This window comes from Nelumbo nucifera, chromosome 1, assembly GCF_055504915.1.
Source record: "Nelumbo nucifera cultivar China Antique chromosome 1, China Antique-T2T, whole genome shotgun sequence".
Taxonomy (NCBI): domain Eukaryota; kingdom Viridiplantae; phylum Streptophyta; class Magnoliopsida; order Proteales; family Nelumbonaceae; genus Nelumbo; species Nelumbo nucifera.
In genome coordinates, this window is record NC_142649.1 from 206,808,638 (window position 1) to 206,831,584 (window position 22,947).

General features: G+C 42.1%; 1 protein-coding gene across 1 annotated transcript; it reads right to left on the reverse strand.

The window, feature by feature from the left end:
* Positions 1-112: 112 nt before the first annotated feature.
* On the reverse strand, positions 113-18,585 carry LOC104610394 (uncharacterized). Its single transcript, XM_010276982.3, has 3 exons — positions 18,427-18,585; positions 16,761-18,220; positions 113-526 (listed from the first exon to the last, which is right to left on the reverse strand). The coding sequence occupies exons 2-3, from the start codon at positions 17,948-17,950 to the stop codon at positions 412-414; spliced, it is 1,305 nt and encodes a 434-aa protein (XP_010275284.2). The 5' UTR covers positions 17,951-18,220; positions 18,427-18,585; the 3' UTR covers positions 113-411.
* Between the last annotated feature and the right edge of the window lie 4,362 nt (positions 18,586-22,947).

Below are 22,947 nucleotides of genomic sequence, written 5' to 3' on the forward strand. Positions count from 1 at the left end.
CTTTTTATTACTTTTTAATGTATATTTTAATCATTTCCATTTATTTTTATTTAAATAACTTTGAGGGGTAAATTTGTAAAATACATAATTTTCAGACATTATAACATTCAGATTACCGAATAACTCCACTATATTCAGAAAGTGAAAAAGAAGGCCTTCAGAGCTTTTTCAGAGGTTTTTTTTTTCAGACTTCACACTTCAAATTTAGCGAACGCCACCTGAGGCCAAAGATCTTCTGACGTGAACTTTGAATTACAATGGTATGAGCTGATATACGAATCAAAAAGGGAAAGTTAATTTATAAAACATGGTCCCTCACTAAGTTGGAGCTTTATGTAGTTGAAAGCTTTAACAACAGCCCCATGATAGCTGAATGGAATTAGTGCTAGGAATTGATCTAGCCAGTCATTCTCAACGGCCCTCCCAATCCTTCAGCTTCTTGCTTCCTTTGGGTTTGGCGATTGGCGCATTCATTCCAGCCATTTTGGCATTGTATTTTGCCCTCAGAGGATCATTATATGTCCATCTGCATCAGAAAAAAAACAATACCCACGTCAGGATATAAACGTCTAAAGGGGAATTGCACTTCATAAAAATAGTAGCTGCTAGAACAAAAAATTGCAGTGTTAATATATATTCAAGTAGCATGAAACATTATCTAAATTTAACTTGACTACTATTTTATTTTTCATGAGAAAGTAAGGAAAGGTTAAATTAATCACAATAGAATGCCACAAGTATAGCCCATGAACAGTGCAAAGCTAACAACTGAAAAAAAAAATGAAAATACAAAATGGAACAAGATTTAAATCACGAAAAAAGAAAGCGAGAAAAACAAATCTTGTTAAGAAAAAACAAAGTGAACAAGTAAGGCTAAAACCGAAGTCTTATTGGATTGATAACAGATAACCATGAACGCATCATCCCCATTGTCTCTCAAAAGGCAATTGCCTCAAAGCAATAGCAAGTTAAGAACTATAAACATAAGCATTTCTCAAAAGGCAAGAGGGTCATGTTCCATAATACCTCCCCCCCCCCTCCCTCCGGGCCCCCTAAAACCACCTTTCCAAGAGGTAGACTTGTTCATGGGCTGGGTAGCCCAGCTGGCTTGCCCAACTTGGCCTGTTCTTTATTGGGTCTGAACATATTTTGGGGTCCATGGGCTAGGGCTTTTATATATAAGCCCAGCCCGACAATTTTATATATAATAAAAATACGTAATAGTAAATAGTAATATATAATAAAAAATATATCTCAACATTTACTAATATATTATTATTAGTAATATATAATAAAAAATATAAATTAGTAATATATAATAAATTTTGCTTGGGTCTCAAATTTACTTTTACTTCCTATTCATACTGGGCTTTGAGCTTTATATAAGGGCCAGGCTCGGGCTCAGGCTCGGGCCTGAACATTTTCTATTGATAAGTGGTAAAGCCTGGCCTGTGAACAGGTCTTCTAAGAGACCTTACCAAGCTGCAAAACTTTCACAAATAAACCTTTTCATTGTTTATTCCTTGGGTTGGTAGACTCCATGAATGAATTTCAGAAGCACCAACAAAACCCATACACACCAAGAAATTGAACCCAAAGCACAAAGCAGGAAGGGTAATATGGGAGAAGATGATTACTGCTATTGCTACTTCATTGACTGGATTTCAACATAAATTTATTGAGTTCTTAACTCATTAACCATAAATAGAATAGTGAAATCTGTAACCAGAGATAAGAAGCATGTCTTCAAATGTAATCCAATAGGGAAGAAACAGTTTATAAGGGTATACCTACATACCAAAAAGGTTTGCTAATTGGATCAGTAGGGAGCTTCCCTACACAATCCAATCTATTTCCGCCATGTTGAGTGGTTCTGCAGCCAATCCAGACTGTCTATCAGATAGGGACCCCCTGGATTCGCTCTCTGTTCAATCCCAGAATCCATACATAACTTACTATTGGTTATGTAAGTTGATACTAGCTGTACATTATGCCAATTTTTTAATATATATGAAATTTGTCCATAAAAGGGCTCTCACATGGAAAGGTTCTTCGGGAAAAAACTTTTCTATGAAGGGGTGTATAACGTATTGATTCGCAAAAGAGAGTAAATACAACTTTAGCCTACATATAACTAGATGACATGCAATTGGACAGAAAAAGCCCTCCAAAACAGGCACTAATTCCATATACAGAATTTTCAGATTTCTATACTCATAATTTTTTTATGAATAAAAAGGATTTGAACCTAGGTTGATTTCTATACTCAAAATGCCCAAATAGGTTTAGTTTTTCTTTGTGGAAGGGGTTCTTGTGCTCAATTTTGAGACATTAGAAAATGTAATGCTTTAAGTGGATAGAGTCTCTTTGGAGTTCACAATCAATGTGTATGTTTTTTTTTTGACAAGTATCTATGTGTATGATAATTGACTAACCCAGATGGTTAGTTGGACAAGTTCCATTTAAGTAACTAAAGTAACAACTAAAAGCTTAGCAAAATATCCATTGGATTTCTCTTGGAATGATAAAATGGTGTAAGCACTATTCATAGCAAGGATAAAACCAGTCAGAAAAATCATCTCATTCAGTTTACAGGTGATGCAATTTGGAAATCTTCTAGCTGTACCAGTGTTGCATGGACCTCCTAAATGGATGAAGTCCCCATGTTGGACAGCCATTGGACCTTGACACTCGTGGATTCTTGAAGGGAACTTCTATGTGGCATTTTTTTCTCCTTGCTCATTCAACATAAATGAACAGCTAATATACACCGTCATTTTTCCAAATAAAATATTATCAAGATCCTAGCTAAAATTCTGGCGACCAGGTTAAGAAAGGTGATGGACTCTTTAATCTCTAAGTATCAAGAGGCTTTCGTTCACAACAAGCATATTCAGGATGTAGTTCTCATAGCAAATGAACTATTAAATTCAAGGCTAAGAAGTGAAGAAAGTGGGCTAATCTGTAAAATTGACTTAGGGATGGTTTATGACCATGTTAATTGGTTTTTTTGGATTATTTGCTGAACAAAATGCACTTTGGCTCCAAGTGGAGAAGTTGGATGAAAGTTTGATTTTCCACTCCAAGATTTTCAGTTCTTGTGAATGGGTAGCCAAAGGAAATTTCAGCAGTTCAACAGGTTTGAGATACACTCTTCTTCTACAAGAGATTCAAGAGGTTTGTGAATGGTGGAGGGCTTCAGAGTGAAGTCCAATGGAACTGCTATTCCAATTCTACAATATGTTGATGATACACTCTTCTTCTACAAGGCTTCAGAGGAGCAAGTTCTGAACCTGAAGTACCCTCTTTTCTGGTTTGAGATTGTGTCAGGCCTGAAAGTAAATCTAGCAAAATGTGAGATGATAGCAGTGGGAGAGGTCCCTAACATTCAAGGCTTGGCAGATTTGTTGGGGTGCAAGGTTGGGCAGCTACCTTTAAATTATTCGGGGTTGCCTCTAAGTGCCAAATGTACTTCTAAAACCATTTGGAACCCAATAATAGAGAGAATGGATCAGAAATTGGCTACTTGGAAAGCAAGGTATCTCTCTAATCTCTCTAAAGGGGGGAAGATAACTCTTATTAAAAGTGCCCTGGCAAGTTTGCCAACTTACTTCATGTTTCTTTTTCCTATCCCCTCGGAGGTGGTGGAGGTTTTAGAAAGGAAGACGAGAGATTTTTTTCTGGGTGGGCTGGAAGGATTCACAAAAATACCATCTTGTAAAATGGAGTCAAATTTGTAAACCCCTATCTCAAGGGGGGTTAGGGATAAGGAGCCTAAAATCTTTCAACCTAGCTTTGCTAGGAAGCTGGCTGTGGAGGTTTGATGCTGAACCTGATAACCTCTGGCAGAAAGTAATAGTAGAAAAATATGGGTTGGATGACAGTGGTTGGGGTAGTGGTCCACCTTTGTCGACTTATGGGTGTAGTCTGTGTAAAGGTATATGCAGAGCTTCAAACTTGTTCAGAAGGGGAATTGGCTTCAAGGTTGGGAATGGGAGGAGGATCAGGTTCTGGTTGGATCCCTGGACTGGGGAGAGTTCTCTTATGGTGCTGTTTCCCACCTTGTTCAGTTTGGCTGTAGATAAAGAGGCAATGGTAGCTGATACCTTTGTGTTAAGGGACAATTCTATTTTCTGGGTTCCAGCCTAATAGAAGGGATTTCAATGACTGGGAGATTCAGCAGGTTGGAAATCACCTAGCTTTGCTTCAGTCTCAGGTGTTGAATCTGCAATCCAAGGATTCCTTAATGTGGAGATGGAACAGAAGTGGGGAGTTTTCAGTTAAATCCTTCTACAACTCCATAGTGGGAGGATCTAAAGCCCTCTTCCCTAGCTGGGCTATTTGGGGGACTGTGGCAACCTCCAAAGTCAAGTTCTTTGTTTGGGTGGCTGCTTTAGAGAAGTGCCTCTCTAAAGAGATGTTGGTGAAGAAAGGTTTTAACTGTAGTGATCTGAGGTGTAGCCTCTGCAGTGTGTTTACAGAATCAATAAACCATTGTTTTTACACTGCGATTTTGTTACAAAAATCTGTAATCACTTAGTAAGAAGTTTGAGGTTAAGTTGGTGCATGCCTGCCTCAGTTAAAGCTTGCCTGGAGGCGTGGCAGATCCAAGGGATGACAAAAAAAGGAAAGAGGTGCCGGTCTTCTATTTCCTTGGCAGTTTTGTGGGCGGTATGGACAGAAAGGAATAGCAGGATTTTTTATCTCTCCTATTCGGAAGAAGAAGTCATCAATATGTCTTTAAGCTTTGTTAGAAATTGGTTGTCTATTCTTGCTGACTTTAAAGAGGTTACTTATGACTGTAATTTTCTGAGGATGATATTCTTTTGAGGTCCTTCTGGCTTTTTTGTACAGCTTCTCATTGTACAGAGGACCTTCTCATTAATACAGTTATACTTTACCTTTGCTCAAAAAAATAAAATATTATCAAGTAATAAAGATAATTTTTTAGACCTTTTCTATTTTCTATAGATTTATAATGTTAAAATTCATCAAAATATGGTCTATTTTAATAGTGTATACTTTTCTATAGATGTGCCCACAAGTTGTCTCTTCATCTTGGCAAGTCAGATCCTGGACATATGAGATTCCCTTTTCTGTGTCCATGTAACACGTAAGTTGTACCATAAGCTTATCAGTGGGAGAAATGTCTAACCAAGAAAATGCTTATAAGAAAGGGTGTAAATCCGGTAATACACCCTCTGTCCCCTCTTCTTGGAGGAAGAAGATTCTTCCATCCATTTATTTCTGCAGTATACCTTCACATATAAAATTTGGATGTACTTCTTCAAGGCTGTAACAGCTCAGGGTTGCTTACCAGCCATTGTACAGGATCTGTTACATGGCTGGAAGGTTGCTGGAATGAGCAGGAAAGAAAGACGTTTATAGGCTGCTATTCCTTTGGCAGTAATGTGGATGGTGTTTATGAAGAGGAATTCAAGGATTTTTATCAGAAAAGAAATCCAGTGAAAAGAGTGATCAATGGCATCATGGAAACTCTGAGGCAATGGCTATCAGTTACAGTTTACTTCAGGAATAACGATCTCTCTTCTTTGTTTTTGGCTGTAAACTATTTTGGGGATAGTTGATATCTTGTGTAGCTGTACAGAATCTCATTGTACACATGTTTTTTTTATACTAAAAGGGCAGCCCATTGCATGAGGCTCCTGCCAATGTGGGGGTCTGGGGAGGGACAGTATGCAGCCTTACCTTGCATATACAGAGAGGCTGTTACCAAGATCTGAACCCTGGTCAACCAGGTTGAAATGAAGCAACCCAACCATTGCACCAAGGCCCACCCTCACATGTTTTTTGATACTGATTATTTTTCTTTTTTCTTTTTTATAAATGAAGAATTCATTAGAGAAGGAAATCAGGAGCAACTTTTACAGAAGACACTTGGAGAGACACGAGCTGCGACCTCTCCAACTCTTCAAACACTAAAAAAGATTACAGCTGAGCCCAATACAAATGTTCCCTCGTTGCCCCTTGCTTGGCTAAACAGTCAGCCATAGCAGCAGATCTCCCTACCCATTGTATTCTAACATACAAGTTTCTTGTCAAGCATTTGAATCTTTTAAGTTCATTTCTGAAGCACCAAACTGCAGTCTCTGGATTCTGTAGCCACCCCACAACCACCTTAGAATCACCTTCTATTAGTAGCTGCTCCACTCCTATCTGTACAGCAAACTGTACCCCTTGTAGTGCAGCTAATGGTTCTGCCCTCGTGGAGTCCCCCTCACCTAAAGGGCCTGAAAAAAGGAAGAGCCACAGAACCACTTTCATTCCTTATAACCCCTCCCATCCCATAAGGGCTTGTGTTGCCCAGGCTACTCTCATCAAAATTTAATCTCAAGCCGCCTTCAGGTGGGGGTAACCAGCTCATGTGCATCTCTGTCTTCAATGAGGAACTGCATGCCACTTCTGCCCAATGCCTCCACAGGTCATTAAAAGAAAACTGTTGAAATAACTCCGAAGATTTTAGCCACACTATAGCCCTGCACAAAATACAGTTTTGCACCTTCTCTTGGAATATTCTGGCATTCCTTTCTTCCCACACTGTCCAAAGCAGTGCTGCTCTTGCAACCCTCCACATTATTCTTCCTCTTCAATGGCGCCAAGCAAAGGTAGAAGGGTCAAAAAGTTAGCTTACATCTACTGGCCTATTCCACCTGCATCCAAAAATCAAGAAGAGCCAATCCCACAAATCCACTGTAACAGTACAGGAAATTAGCAAATGATTACAATCCTCACCATGGGATCTGCAAAGGGTACACCAATTGGGTAAAATGCAGAGATAGGGTCTTCTCCTTTGTATGTTATCCAAGGTGTTTACTTTCCCATAAAACACTTCCCAACAGAAAGCCAAGACCTTAGGGGGAACAGGTTTGCACCAAACCTCCTTAAAAGGAAAAGGAGGAGTAAACACTAGACGGCAAAGGGTCTTGAAGAAAGTGGCACAAGAAATACTACCCAAGGGCACAAGAGTCCAAAACCTTTTATCTGATTCCATGGGATCCAAACAACTTTTTCAAGGGTACTCAAAAGGCAAATAAGACTCACAATCTCCTCATCCCTTAGACCTCATTGGAACCCAAAGTCCCAAAACTAGAGTCAACGAAGAGTCCAAAGGGGAGCAAAAAGAAGAAACAGGCTCTTTCTTGTACCGGGAGATAGTGTATAAAGACGGAAAAAGCTCCTTCAAAGGAGCCTCTTCAACCCAAATATCTTCCCAAAAGAGAATCAAATTACCAATACACACACCATACCTGAGAAAATTGTTGAGTTGAGGGAGGACACTATGGATTGCCTTCCAATGTGTTGCCAAAGTTGCCCACCGAGAGACCCCAGCATCCCATCCGCTCTCTGAGTGGCCATGAATACTTCCTATCACTTCAAACCACAATCTCTCTCTCTAATGGCCATCTCCATAGCCATTCTCCCAATAAAGTCATTTTCTTTTGCATCAGGTTCCCTATTCCTAAACCTCCCTCTTCTTTACTCCTGCACACCACCTCCCACTTCACCAGATGATTATTCCTACTTTCCCCCGGTTCCCAAAGGAAGTCCCTCGTCAACTTTTCTAGCTTCTTAGCTTCTCTAGATGGAATCCAAAAGACTAACAAGAAATAAGTTGGTAGGTTGGACAGGGTGGCTCTAATTAGGGTAATCCTACCCCCCCCCCCCACAAAGAGAGAAGTTCTTTTGCCCTAAAGGAAGTCCCAGGTAGGTCATGGGCCAAGTGGCTACAAAACACTCTAAGCACCCTGCAATCGCCTCCACCTCTCTATTATCCAAATTTATCCCTACCACACTACTCTTTTCAAGGTTAACTCTCAGATTGGACATACTTTCAAACCTTTGCACCAACATCTTTAGATTCCTCAACTTCTCTATGTCCCCTCCTTCACCAAAAACTAAAATATCATCTGTAAATTGAAGATGGATAACTGACACTCCAAACCTACCTATTTTCCAATCATTTATTAAAGGGCAAATTTCTTAAACTATCCCTAGTGTTCAGCTATTTGTCAAACTCTACCCTTACTGTTTATAAATTGTCTTGAAGCACCCTTACTATATCTGACAATTGTCACCACCGTTAAATTGTAATGATTTTGTTGAAATGTCCTTTCTGCCCTTCTGTTACGTTGGACCAGCATTCACACAAAATGAAAATTACCATATTAACCCTCGATGGTTTAACTATTAGGCAGGCGATCCTTGGTGTGCCTTCATAACCTCGATGGGATTAGAATGAGGCCATCGACAGATCAGGATCCCATGACAGCCAACAACAATGTGGCTGCTGGTAGTGGTAGTACTTGTTCGGTTTGACGGCATGTCGATAATCAAGATCGGAGGGGAGAGAGGAGGGGTCTGGAGCGTTAGGGTTTGTGTAGTATTTTTGGTAGTTCAGAGGAGCGCCGGTACGGTGTAGTGATTAGTAGTGGTGGTGGTGGTAGTGTTTGTGGAAAAGAGGAGAAAGAAGATAAGACAAGAGAACCTGAAGCCCAAAACAAGGCTGATGAGGTAGCAGAGACCATGGAGGACTAAAGGCACCGTCAATAGAGGAGTCAAACGAACCAGAAGTTCTGAAGCCGTTTCTCCGGCAGGTGTTGCAGTTTTGTTGCTGCAACACCAGGTGCTTCATTTGGGTGGTATCTGACTCAGAAAGACAGGAGAGGGATCGGGGAGGAATGGACGGAAATGGAAAGGAAATCGGTGGGTCCTAGTGGGTTAAGTTGGGATCTGAGGGTATTTCTTTTGTTGTTGTGTTTATTTCTATTACAGCGTTCCTTTTGGTTGTTTGGAATTCTAGAAGATAGACGAAGAAAGCATCATAGGAATGAATAAGATTAGCAGAAACACAAATCAACCCTCCTCTTTTTTATTATTTATGGGTTGTTAATGTTGTTTAACCACACATATTTCTTAAGTTTTACGAATGATGAATTGCTTGATTGTCTGGTTTCTTCTTTCTTTCACAAAGAATTTTAGTTGGTGCTTTGATTTCAAACAAGAGCTTGGTTTCGAAGAATCCCCCGTTTTTTCTTGATAAATAAAAATGGTTGGACTGATGGAGACCTGGTGGGTGGTGTGCCCTTTATTTTAGACCCTGCACTGAAAATTCCCAAACCAAAAGTGCATTTTAGACCAGAGAAGGATAACCCAAGAATTTTTTAACAATAGATCTGTCAAGTGATGTCACATGTCAACAGTTCATGAGGGATAGTTGACGGTAGGGGAAGTTTTAGACAATTGTCAGAAACAGTAAGGGTGCTCCAAGACAATTTATAAACAGTAAGGGTAGAGTTTGACAATTAGCTAAACAGTAAGGGTAGTTTAAGAAATTTTCCCTTTATTAAATTCTCCCTATCAGCCTTTGAGATCATTCTTCTTAACACATCATCTAACAAGGTGAAAAGGAAGGGTTTCTTCATTCATCAAAAAAAAAAAGGTGAAAAGGAAGGGCAAGAGAGGGTCACCTTGCCTTAGTCCCCTACACGCTGGGAAAAAATCCTTTACCACTCCATTAATCAAGATAGAGAAGTGACTAAAGCTCACACAACCAAAAATCCATTGACACCACCTTTCTCCAAAACCACACTTCCTCAAAACTTGTAAAAGGAATTGCCAATCCACCAAATCATAGGCCTTTTCCAAATCAAGCTTGCAAACAAATCCCCTCTTTTTGGATCTTCCCTTTTCTCCCAGGCATTCATTAGCTACTAAGATTTGGTCTGTAATTTGCCTCCCTCGTACAAAAGCTCCTTGGTATTTGCTGATTAGGGAAGGAAGAACCTCTTTAATCCTCAACGAAAACACCTTAGCTAAGATTTTGTAGATACTAGTCATCAGGCTTATTGGTCTAAAATCCTTTAGGGACTAAGGCCAAGAAAGTAGCATTGACGCCTAGGCTTACTATATGGTTGTCTGTAAACTCTCTAAACACCTCACAAAGATCTTCTTTCAAAATCTCCCAGCAATCTTGATAAAAGGCCATTGTAAAACCATTTGGGCCTGGCTTCTTAGACCTATCCATCAAAAACACTGCCCTTCTAATCACATCTTCTTCAAAGCTTCTTTCCAACCAGCAAACTTTTTCATTGCCCAAACTTGGTCAATCCAATCCTTCCAGGGGTAGCCTCTCAGCCAAGGGCCTTCTTCCATACAAATTTTTGAAGTGATTGACAATGGTTCTAGCTATTTCCTCCTCCCCTTCTACTTCTAATTTGGCTATAAAATTTCTCCTTTGATGTCCACTTTCCAAATCATGGAAAAATCTGACATTTCCATCTCCTTCCTTAATCCATTGATGCCTTGATTTCTGTCGCCAACAAATCTCTTCCCAAAGCAGCACATCTTCTAGGTCCTTCTTCAACTATCTTCTTTGATCTCTATCTTGTTCAATCAAGATCCCTTGGGACTCCTTTTCATTTAAGGCCTCAACTTGAGTGATAATATTCATCTTTTGTTCCTACACTATACCAAAATGATCCATATTCCACTCTTTTAGTTTGAATCTTAACCTTCTCAGCTTCTTGTGGAATCTCATGACCTTCCACCTTACCCCTATTTGCTCTTCATCCCACCATTCCTTCATTTTAGCCTTATGCTGGATGTGTTTTTTTTTTTTGATGAATAATAATAAGTTTATTGATTCAGAAGCAACTTTAGAGTGAGTTCATACATCATCCCAACGAGAGGCACGAGCTGCAGCCCCTCCTTGAGTCTTACAAGTAAACTAGGAAAGAAAAACAATAATCACAACTGAGCCCAAAATAATTCTTCCCTATTTACCCCTTGCTTAGCTAACACATCTGACAAAGTATTTGCTGATCTCCCCACCCACTGTACAGTGACCAACATATTCCTTGTCAACCAACTAAATTTCTTCATTTCATTCTTGTATCGCCACATAGCCTCTTCAGAATTTTTTAACAAACCCACCACCACTTTGGAATCCCCCTCGATTATTAGGTGTTGTACCCCCAGCTGGTTTGCAAATTGCACCCCTTGTACAGCAGCTAAGAGTTCTACCCTGATGGAGTTCCCAATTCCCAAGGGACCTGAGTAGAGCAACAAAATCTCTCCCTTCTCATTTCTCAAAGCACCCCCCACTCCAGATAATCCTGGATTACCCATGCTGCTTCCATCAAAGTTCAACTTTATTGAGCCTTTGGGTGGAGGAGACCAGCTTGTAATTGATTTGTCCTTTAAAGATGAGCACCTTGCTACTACTGACCAATTTCTCCAAAGGTCATTAAAGGAGAATTGATGGAAGATTTCCAAGGTCTTCAGCCAATGTATTGCCCTATTTAACACAGTCTTTCAAATCTTGGTTGTTCCTTTCCTTGTCTTGAAAAATTCTGAGATTCCTTTCTTCCCAAAGAGTCCAAGTCAAAGCAGCACGAGCACATCTCCACATAAATCTCCCTATTTTTGTAGGCCAATAAAAGGTAGAATGGTTGAAGAGCATGTGAACTTCTGCTGGTAGACTCCAACTACCCCCAAACAACGAAAGTAGCCAAGCCCAAAGGTCTGCAGAAAAGGAACAAGATACTAGTAGATGGTAACAGTCCTCACCGTGAGCTCTACAGAGGATACACCAATTAGGAGAAATACAGAGAAAAGGTCTTCTCTTTTGTAGGTTGTCTAAAGTGTTTACTTTCCCATGGAATACTTCCCAACAAAAAGCCATAATTTTTGGGGGGACTGGCCTGCACCAAATTTCTTTAGACGGAAAGGGTTGGTGAGAAGAAAGTTGAGAGATGGACTTGAAGAAAGAAGCACAAGAGAAGGTTCCAATGGGTCTAGGAGTCCAAACTCTCTTATCTGGCTTGGAGGGATCCAAACAAACCTGATTAAGACAACCAAGCAAAATAGAAAGAGACTCAATTTCAGCATCCCTAAGTCCTCTACGAAACCCAAAATCCCAAGTAGGATCTAAGGGTGTTCCCAAAGGTGCATTTTGAGACCACCTCTTTTTTGTACAAAGAAATAGAAAAGAGCGAAGGGAACAAGTCCTTTAACGGTGAGTCCCCTACCCAAATATCCTCCCAAAAAAGAACAGAGTTGCCAGAACAAACTTCATACCTGATAAAATTGAGGAATTGAGGAAGGGTGTTGTGAATAGCCTTCCACGGTGCTGCTAGGTTAGCTTGCCTCGATACACCAGCATCCCATCCGTTCTCTGACCTCCCATGAATGCTTCCCACCACCTCATGCCACAATCTCTCTCTTTCCAGAGGCCATCTCCACAACCATTTCCCTAACAGAGCTTGATTCTTTCTAATTACCCTCCCAATTCCCAAGCCCCCCCTCTTCTTTACTTCTGCACACAATTTCCCAATTAACCAAGTGATCCTTTTTTTCTTGTCCCGGCTCCCATAAGAAGTCTCTCATCAACTTCTCCAGTTTCCTGGCTTCCCTAACTGGTATCCTAAAGACAAACAAATAATAGGTAGGTAAGTTAGCCAAGGTAGCTCTTATTAGGGTAATTCTCCCTCCCAAAGAGATATAGTTCCTCTTCCATGAGGCTAATCTCTTCTCAAACTTTTCTATCACTAGGGTCCAAAATCTACTCTCCCTAGGATTTACCCCTAAAGGAAGCCCTAAATATGACATAGGCCAAGCAAAGGTGGAACACTCAAGACACTCCGCAATAGCCTCGACCTCCCCTACCTCCAAATTTATACCCGCTATGCAGCTCTTTTCCAGATTTATTCTCAAATTAGAGACACTTTCAAATCCTTTTATTATCTCCTTTAGGTTTGCTACCTTTTCACTAATACTCCTTCACAAAAAATCATTAGGTCATCTGCAAACTGAAGGTGGGTGACGGGGACTTGGTATCTCCCTATTCTCCAACCCCTAATGGCATCTTCGCTATCAACTTTAGTAATGATCCTACTAATCACATCAGCTACTAAGGTAAAAATGAAGGGTGAAAGTGGATCCCCTTGCCTGACACCCCTGCAAGCTGGAAAAAAGTCTCTCACCATACCATTTACCAGAATAGAGTAGTGACAAGTACTGATACACCCAAAGATCCAACTACACCACTTGTCCCCAAGTCCACAGTTTTGCATAACCTCCAATAGAAACTTCCAGTCCACCAAATCATAGGCCTTTTCAAAATCTAATTTACAAATGAATCCTCTCTTACTAGACCTTTTCATTTCCTCCATACACTCATTCGCAATTAAGATCTGATCTGTTATTTGTCGCCCTTGAATGAAAGCCCCCTGGGTTTCACTAATGATGGTAGGGAGGACTGTTTTGATTCTCAATGAGAGCACTTTAGCCAGAATTTTATAGATGCTTGTCACCAGACTAATAGGCCTATAATCTTTTGGGTGGTTGGCATCATTCTTCTTAGGTATCAAGGCCAAAAAGGTGGCATTAATTCCAAGGCTTATAGTGTGATTGTCTGCAAATTCCTTAAAGACTTCAGCTAAATCCTCTTTCAACACCTCCCAACAGTCTTGATAAAAACCCATTGTAAAGCCATCTAGACCCGGAGCTTTGGATCTATCCATTATAAAGACAGCTTTCTTAATCTCTTCTTCCTCAAAATCCCTTTCCAGCCACCTTGCCACTCCTTCATCAATTCTTGGCCAATCCACCCTTTCCATGACTGTCCTCTCTCTCAAAGGCCTTCTATAAATCGATTTGAAGTGGTCCACAAATTTTCTGGCTATGTCATCCTGGTTGGTAAACACCTCCTCTCCTATCTCTAGCTTGGTCACAAAATTCTTTCTTCGTCTCCCATTTGCCAAATCATGAAAGAATCTAGTGTTCCCATCGCCTTCCTTAATCCACTTGTGTCTAGATTTTTGTCTCCAACTGATTTCTTCCCTCAATAACACCTCTTCCAAATCCTTTTTTAATTGTCTTCTTAACACTCTGTCCTCCTCGGTCAACCCATTGTGAGATTCCTTTACATCCAAGTTCTCTATTCGAGAGATTAGGCCCAATTTTTGCTCCTCAATTCTACCAAACTGATCTCTATTCCATTCTTTTATTTTGGCTCTCAACCTTTTTAATTTCTTGTGGAACTTGATCCCCTTCCATCTTACCCCCCCCCCCTCCTCCTCACCCCACCACTCCTTCACTTTTTTCACAAAATCTGGATGGGTAAGCCACATATTTTCAAATCTAAAAGGTTTGGGTCCTATAGGAAAAGACTCAGTACCTATTTGGATAGGACAGTGATCGGAGGTGACCCTGGGTAATGCCCTAGCAACCAAGTTTTCCAAACTATTCTCCCAGGCAAGGTTAAATAGGAATCTATCCAACTTCGAGCACAAAGGGGTTTCCTGAAGGTTGGACCAAGTGTAACTGGCTTGCAGCAGAGGTATTTCCTTCAGATCACAATCTTCAATAAAACCATTAAATTTCCTCATGCTTGTTGAGATTACCTGTTGGGGATTACTGGTTTCATCAGAGAATCTAATGACGTTAATCCCCGCCCAGGCACCAAAGACCATCCCATAGCCCCTTGATTGCATATAGTTCCTCTTACATCTCATTCCTCTCTCTATAGGAATTAGGGCCATAAACATTGGTTAAAACCCATACACACCCATTCTCTACATTCTTGCACTTAATGGAAACTGAGAATCTGCCTATCAATTCTTCCACTACTTCCACCACATCCTCCCTCCACAGTGTTACAATCCCCCCCGAGGCTCCCCAAGAAGGAGTCGAGCTCCAACCTAAACCTCTAGACCTCCAAAAACTCCTCACCCATCTCCCATCTAATTCCATCAATTTGGATTCTTGTAACAGCACAATATCAGGTTTTTCCCTTCGGAGTAGGTCTTTGATCACCCTTCTCTTCCTTGCACTCCCTAACCCTCTTACATTCCAGCTAATAATTTTCATCGAGACAAAGTAGCAAAAGAACCCAATAAGAGGCCATATTCTCCTTATTTTAGGCCCTTCCTCCTATCCCCTCTACCACTGAATTCTAAATCCCCCTCAATGTGTTAACCACATATTTTCAAATTTGAAGGGTCTAGGACCATTGCTAAAGGACTTCACACCTACATTAATTGGTCAATGGTCAGAAGTGACTCGAGGCAGATCTCTAGAGACCAAATTACCCCAATAGTTTTCCCAAGTTTTTTGATACTGATTAGTACAATTAGATTTTACCCTTTCCCCCAAAAAAGAGCTATGGCATGCTTTTTTTTTGTAGATATAAGATGTTGTGACATTGCAAAATGTATGGATAAGACTTGAGAGATACAATGCTAACATTATAACATGGAACTTGGCCACAAGTCCTGTTAAGCTTCAACAAGAAATAGAAAAAGCATACAAGTATAGATATAAATAAGTTGTACAATGGAACCATCCTAAAGAAATAAGTAATTTAACAACAGAAAGTTACAGTGATCAAATCAATCAATCTCAAGTGCCCAAAAATGTTTACATGAACAGAACCATTATATCAGTGAGGTTTTGTCTCAGCAATCCTGATAGGCTAGCCAGTGAAGGAATTACTTGGTACTTACAAAATACATGTACAAATTCATATGTAAACCCAAGAAATCTCAGTGTCATATGATCTCTACATGTTTTGGTTTCCAAGTTTATCCCATGCCAAAATAATTGGATAAGCATGCCAAACTGCAAAGTAAGGCAGTTACAAAATGAAGATCCATGTATATGATGCAGGTAAATACTGCATAGCACACACATCCTGCTATTTTGACAATGTTGAGGTTACCTCTTGGATGTGACACAGCACAGAATTGTACAAATCATATGGTCCATACAATACATCAGTTGCAGAAATTTCACAATACTCAAATGCACTTAAACAGAGGATAAGAGAATATGGCTTGGGAGAAACCTGGTCAAGTTTCCATTAGATCATTCTACAAAAGGTTGTCTGGACAGGTGGAGAGTCCAAGAGTGGTTTTCCTAGCAGTAAGATCTGGTGTACAGCTATCCCCTCTAAATAGCATTTTTTGTATGGTCTGCTACAATAAACAAGATATTCACTAGAGACAATCTGATCAGGAGAGGAATGCAGCTGGTGGATCCAAGCTGTGCCTGTGTGGAGAAGCCTTAGGTACTGTTAACTATTTGCTCCTTCATTGTAGTTTCTCCAAAAGTGTATGGACAAGGATGCTAGGTTTATTTGTAGTAAGGGGCTGTTTTCATAATTCAACTATTAATATGTTGAAGAGTTGGAAATTGAGAATTTTGAGCAAACAACAGAAGGTAGCATGGGGTGTGCTTCTGGCAATCTGGCATCTGTTTTGTGGTGAATTTGGAAGAAAAGAAATTCTAGAACGTTCAAAACAAGGCAAGCACAGTGGAGGAGGTTACAAACAAATCCATTAATTCCTTTTTATAAATACTCATGGTCTGATTTCATAGTGTATAGTGATCTGAGATTAGTGAGATGTATATTCCCTGTGTATAGCAACCAGTTTTACAGGGTTTTTTTTTTTTTTGCCTTTTGGATATATATACAATGACATTACTTTACCTTTTTGGAAAAAAAAAAGTAATTTTGACCATACACAAACATTTTCTCCAAATTTTCATACATGCAAAATTTACATTGTAAGTGCATCTAATAAAAGAATAGTTACAGATTATCAGGCAGAAAAGAACCATAGTGGTACATATCTATTTCATCTACAAAATTTCTGAAAATAATAAGATCACTAAAATGAGATAATTATTAACAAAAGGAAATTTGAACTGAGAAGCAGAGGTCAAAGTAGACATACGGATTATTCCAATCAGTTGTATCCTCATTGACAAGATGGGTCCATTTAGTCCTCCCACTACGCCCAAAGTGCTTAACCTGCATGACTTTAGGAAGTATTGTCTTGTCCATCTTATCCTCCCCAGTAGGAGCAGAGAAATCACGAGAGTAGATATTGTCCGCACCAGCCGTAGCTGCATAATCATCTGGATCAGACTGGAAGAAAGCACCTTTGTGGTAATATTTCTGCATAAATCTCCATTTCTGCTTGGGTGCAGGGAGTGGTTTAGGATTTTTCCTCTCCCATTCTCTCCGTTCTTCCTCTGTCATGTTTCTAACCTTCTCTATCTCCTCCTTCTCCTTCAACATTGCCTCCCGGTCTTCCCTGTCCCTCTTAATTCTTGCAATTTCTCTTGCCTTCCAAGCTTCATACTCTTCTGCCTCATTAACCTCATCATCAGTATCCACGTCCGCAATGTTTGCCTCCACTTCCAAGTTCTTTTGTATTTCTTCATCTTTCCTAATCTCTTCAACCACAATCTGTTTGGTCTCAACCTTTCTTTCTTCCAACTTCCTTTTCATCAACTCTTCAATAGCTCTTTCTTCTGCTTCAAGTCGCTCATGCTCAGCTATGGTGTCCCGTTCCGACTTAGGAACAAAGACAGGCTTCACCATAGCCATACCCATTAGTTCCTCCTCTGAATCAGTCTCATACTCAGACTCCTCCTCCTCTTCTTCCTCTGCTTCCTCCTCCTCTTCCTCCGGAAGTAGTGCAGCTTCCTCTTGCTGCCTCTGAAGCAATTTCTCCCTGATTCTTCTTCTCCTTTCCTCTAAAGCATCTTCGTCCTCATCCTCTACATCTGCACCTTCTTGCCTCTTGCTTTCCTCTTCAATAGTGGAAACAATCTCAGCTTGCCGAATGCGACGATGATCAGCTCTAATTTCTTCACGATTATCAATCCTACTCTCAGCCAAACGACGCAGCCTGGGGTCATCTTTTTTGACAATTCCGGAATCATCATCCTGGCTAGGGAAAGCTTTCTCCAAGGCAACTGCCCTAGCCGTCCTGATATCGGCATCTTCGTCCGCATCATCTGCCCATTCTGGTGCTTTTCCAGGCCAATACCTTTTCACCTTGGTTTGCCCAATCTTACCTCTAAGTTTATCCCTAATAGCAATCACAGTATCGCTAACACCAGCAGTGACAGACATGGTTCTAAGTGATAAAGACAAAGACCCAATAAACCCTAGAAACAGAAACCACGGTACTTCCTTCCTGTCCTTCAAATCTCCCCCTCTCTTTATCAATTCTGGAGACCTTAATTCTCAATATTTTACTCAACTTTCCGGGTTCCAAAGCTACAATGAAATTAATTTCTCGTCCGAGAAAATAAATCAAATCTATACTTACAAAGACGCTAGTAACCTCTGTTTCCAATGAAAATCCCTAGGTTTCTCACCAACCCATCAAATTCTTCGGCCCTAGAACCAATAGAAGTAAAAAATGCAGTTAGAGTTCAAGCAAAATCAACGAATTAAATAACCCATAAGCAAAACATGCCATTCATAAACAAAACTTATCCCAGAAAACCCAAAACAGAGGTGAGAGAGAGAGAGAGAGACATCAATTGCAATTTGAAACAACTTCAGAAAACACATAGAGAGAGATAGAGAGAGATGAATCTCACTGGCTGGCCCTATGTAGGAAGGGAAGTGGTTTGAGTGATGAAGAGAGCAAGGAACGAGCAAACGAAAAAGAAGAGAGAAATGTTGTTCAACGTTTTAAGAGGCTAAAGGCGGAGGCGAAGCCTCGAACGAAGCGTTAGCCTCTGACCAAAAACTTAAAATTTATGGAAATATAGAAAGAAATAAATAATTAAAATTTTATATAATTATTTGCAAGGTTTTTAAAATCAAACCGGACAACGAACCGTTTAAAGCTCCGGTTCTTGGTTCAAAGGTCTGGTCGTTCAAACTAAATGAATGGCCCATTCTGACAAAAAAAATTAAAAAAATAAAAAATAGCCAAAAATCGTTGGACGCTTTGAATGGTTCGACCGCCCGGGTCAATGATTTGCTGACCAAATCAATGGTTTTTGTCCAAAAGACAGTTATAGAGTAAAATGGAATTCCCATATTTTTTGGTCCAACCATCCGATTTGGTCCGGTTTTGAAAACATTGATTATTTGCGATTTTATTTAATGCATTAATGGTCCAATAATGGTTGATTGTGTGTTAAAATCTTTTCAAAATTACCTTTTAAGTCTAAGAAACACTAAAATTCTAGTTATGATACAAGTGTCTATAATCAATTAATCACTGATCAAAATATAATTAGGCTATAATTGATGAAGCGCAACATGGTCACTCCTAGCTGGAAGTGGTTGCGCTCCTAGCTAGCGGCAGACGAAGCACTTGTGAAGAAGAAGATGAAGGGACCCCGGGGAGCTCACCCGGCGGGAACACTCCGATGCTTAAGTTAGTAATTGGGAGAGAAAGCTGAGAGCTGAAAGAGAGAGTTGCAGAGAAAAAAGGGCTAGAGTGCAGATCACGCAAGTTGCAATACCCTTGCTTTTTGGGGGTCGGAGCTCTTATATAGCGGTGTCCTGACAGATCTGGCATAACCGCCTCTGACTCTTTGTTGCAGCCGTCACTTGCCAGGGGTGAGCTAGTGGGCACAGGTAATCGTTGTAGAGTACGGCCTTGCCAGACAAGGGACACCTCTCAGGACTGGCAGGCACGACGCCGCCTTGCGAGAGACGTGGGTGCAGGTCTCCAGGTTTGGCAGGTACGGTTGTTAGACAGGAGATCTTCCTGTGATACGCCAAGCTGCTCTTCCACAAGTTGCCTTGTACCGAGCTACCCTGTGTCAAGCTACAGGTGTCGTATCGAGGTGCTTCTACCCGAGGTGGCCTACTTAGGTTTGGGCAGGAGTAAATTTATTCTAACTTAGGAGGCTCCCGAGCTCAACCCGAAGTGCCTTCAGCTCGGGATATTCCCGACTTGGAAGAACCTTAGCTCGGGGTAATCGAAGTGTCATCTCGTAGCAAGCTGCCATGCTGGATCTTGGTGGGCTGGTCGTGCTGAATTGTTGCTTATGTTGAGTCATGTCCACGTGTCCCCTCATGATGAGGTCGGGCCAAATCACCCTCCATCAATTGCCCCCCACTCCCCAAGCCAGGGGTCCTGACCTGGTGTGGGGAGTTCACGACGTGACGGGTGGATTTGGCTCGAAGTCTACGCCGTCCAGTCAGATAGTTCATCGTTCGGACCAGTTCGCTGCTCGGCTCAATCAAACACAACCCGGGTCACGTGCAATTCACGCGCGGACTTCACGCGATCTATAAACTCTACGGACGTCAAAAAACGCGCTAAACTGATTTCACCTCAGGGGTCGCGCAGCTGGTTTTCTTGAGAGCCGTTAAATCGTCTTGATCTCAACCGTTGAATCTCAGACGTAACGGCTATAAATTGGGGGGACCCCCATCATTTTCTCTGCCATAAGTTCACTAACGCTCGTCTTGAGGTTGCGGCTAAGCTCTTCAGCTTGGGTTTTCTAGTCCACCATTCTTCCTAGTTCGGTCGTCTTCCCTTGGTGAGTCTCCTTAGCCTCTCCTCTTTAGTTCGGTTCTAGTCTTTTCAGTTTCGTAGCTAGCTTCCCTTAGTTTATTTTTCAGTTCGTAGCTATGTCAGACCATAGCTTCAACAGTCTTTTAGATGAGCCCAAGGCGGGTACCTCGGCTCACGTAGGTGTCTCCGAGGCACATTCCATCTACGAGGTGCGGGAGACCTCGGGTAACCCGGCATCCACCCCTAATCGAGGTCGGATACTAGACAAGTTCGGTCCTTCTACCATGACGGTAGACAGACTTAGGAGCCTGATAGCTCGGTATAACCTTCCTAGGGAGTATACCTACCACCTTCCTGCAGGCGACTTCCCTTGGGAACATGGTCGCAACGAGATCGTGATTTTTGGGGAACAACTCGTGGCCGGACTCCACCTTCCACTGCACCCCCTAATTATTGAAGTGTTAAATCACTTCGACGTCACTATAGACTAGCTCCACCCGAACTCTATTCGGAACGTGGTCAATATCATCTCCCTTTGCTTCGAGTATTCCCAGCCTCTCGACCTTGACATTTTTGCCTCCATACTTTCCATAAAGAAGAATGCTTCTAGCATTCTCCCCGAGCACAGACGGACTTACTACCTGTCCCCTCGCCCGGGCTACAAACTGCTACATGACCTCCCCAATAAAATCCCGGCCTGGAAACGGGATTATTTTGTAGTTCGGAACCTTGCGGGATGGCCCTTCCCTACTCACTGGAGGGTGGCCATTTAGGACTCTGGCATTACGTTGGACCGGGATACAAGGGAGACGCTCCAGTCTTGGGCGGAGCTCGGCTTCGACTACAAGGACTTCATCGCCGAGAACAAGCTCATTGAGGCCGGTCTAAGTCCTGGTAGGTCGCCTTGTTTAGAGTTAGTATTTTTCTTCGGTAGCCAGTTTCTACTTCTTAGTAGCATTACTGGCGTCGAACTCTGTTGCAAGTCCTATGGAGTGACTTTGTGCAGAGAAACTCTTTGGAAAAAATGAAGGGGAGAAAGAAGCGAGCTACAAAGAGAGCTCGCATTGAATCTCCACGGGCTCCTACTCCGGAGCCCGAATAGCCTACTGTAGCTCCTCCGATGATTCACTTGGAGGGGTCAGAGAACCTCCCACCTCTGGAGCCCGAGACGATTGCGGAGCCCGCTCCCGAGACCACTGCAGAGCCCGCTCCCGTGCCCGTCACTTCCTCAGGGAGCGAAGGAACAGCTCAGAGCATCTTGAACCCGCAACACAACCTTCGGAAGAGCAAAGGGGTTGTGTATGCCGAGGAGGTCTCCGAATGGGCCGAGCTATCGCCTTCTCAGCTCGGAGCTCGGGCAGCTACCCACTCTATGGTGGTAAGTCCCGTTATACTTCAAACTTCTGCAATTGTTTCCTTACTGGTGCTAACTGGCATTCTCTTGGCAGGTGAACTCTGTCGTGCATGCCTTGACTCTCCAATCTGAGAGGCACTTGAAGCGAGCTCCGGCTGTCGAAGACTCAACCTGCACAGCTCACTCCGATCTGAAGCTAGCTCGCGGCCAAATCCATCGGCTGGAGGGCGATGTGCTAGCTCAAAAGGAGCTAGTTACGTCGCTGATGTCAGAGAAGGAAGAGTGGCAGCGCGAGAAGGAGGATTGTTGCGCGAGAAGGAGGAATTGTTGCGCAAGGTGAAGAACCTTGAGTCGGATAAGGGGACTCTGAGGCGCCAAGTAGAGAACCTCGAAGCCGATGTCAAGGAGCGAACTGATATCTTTCTTGGCGCTATGGAGGAGGCCAAGGTCAAGGCCGTCCAAGACTACGTCAAGTCGGAGGAGTTTGACGGGGTGATGGTGGAGAACTACCGCAAAGGCTTCAAGCTCAGTCGGTGGCTGATAAAGCGCGAGTTCCCGCAGCTTGACGTAAGCGCCATCACCACCTCACGAATCACAGGAGAGATAGCCTGCGAAGCCGCCGAAGACCTGGACTCTGAGGAGGAGGGTGATGATGTTGAAGAGGCCACTGCCACCGATCAGGCCGACACTTCTGTGGAGGCTCCGAGCGAGAAGTCCCCCATGTAGTTCAAACTGTCCTTGTACTTTGAGCCTGTGAGCTCAGTTCTTTCTTTCTTTCTTTCCTTCTTTGTAACAAACTCCTTGTAATGAAATATCTTTGTAATGAAAGTCCACTTTTTGCAAAGCGTTCCTGTAATTTACCTTATTTTCCACCCCGAGCTACTAAGGTATCGAGCTAAATACCCGAAGTAGGGGTTTCTTGACTGTCGTCACCCCAAACTGTCTCCCAGTACTTGGGGGTGATTCTATGATGTACACCGAGGTGAGCGACATAGTGGGGTATATGCCTGACCTGTCTACAAGTAATATTGCCTTAGGTTAACAATACTCCATGCCCGAGGTATTTGCTTCCCTTCTAGGGTTTCGAGCTCATCCGTTCCTTCCCCGAGCACCCACTTTACTCGATAGGGTCCTTCCCAATTTGGCCCGAGCTTACCAACACTGGGCTCAGGTACCATGACTTTACGAAAAACCTGGTCTCCGACACGGAGGTTCTGCTTCTTGACCCTGGCGTTATAGTACCAAGCTACTCTCTGCTGGTAGGCCGCAGTCCTAATGTATGCG

Excerpts from the sequence above, each read along its gene's own strand:
- LOC104610394 (XM_010276982.3), bottom strand. The coding sequence starts at position 17,950 with ATGTCTGTCACTGCTGGTGTTAGCGATACTGTGATTGCTATTAGGGAT. Across the intron at positions 527-16,760 it reads ACAACTGATTGGAATAATCC|ATGGACATATAATGATCCTC; the intron begins GTATGTCTACTT and ends TTTCTGATGCAG.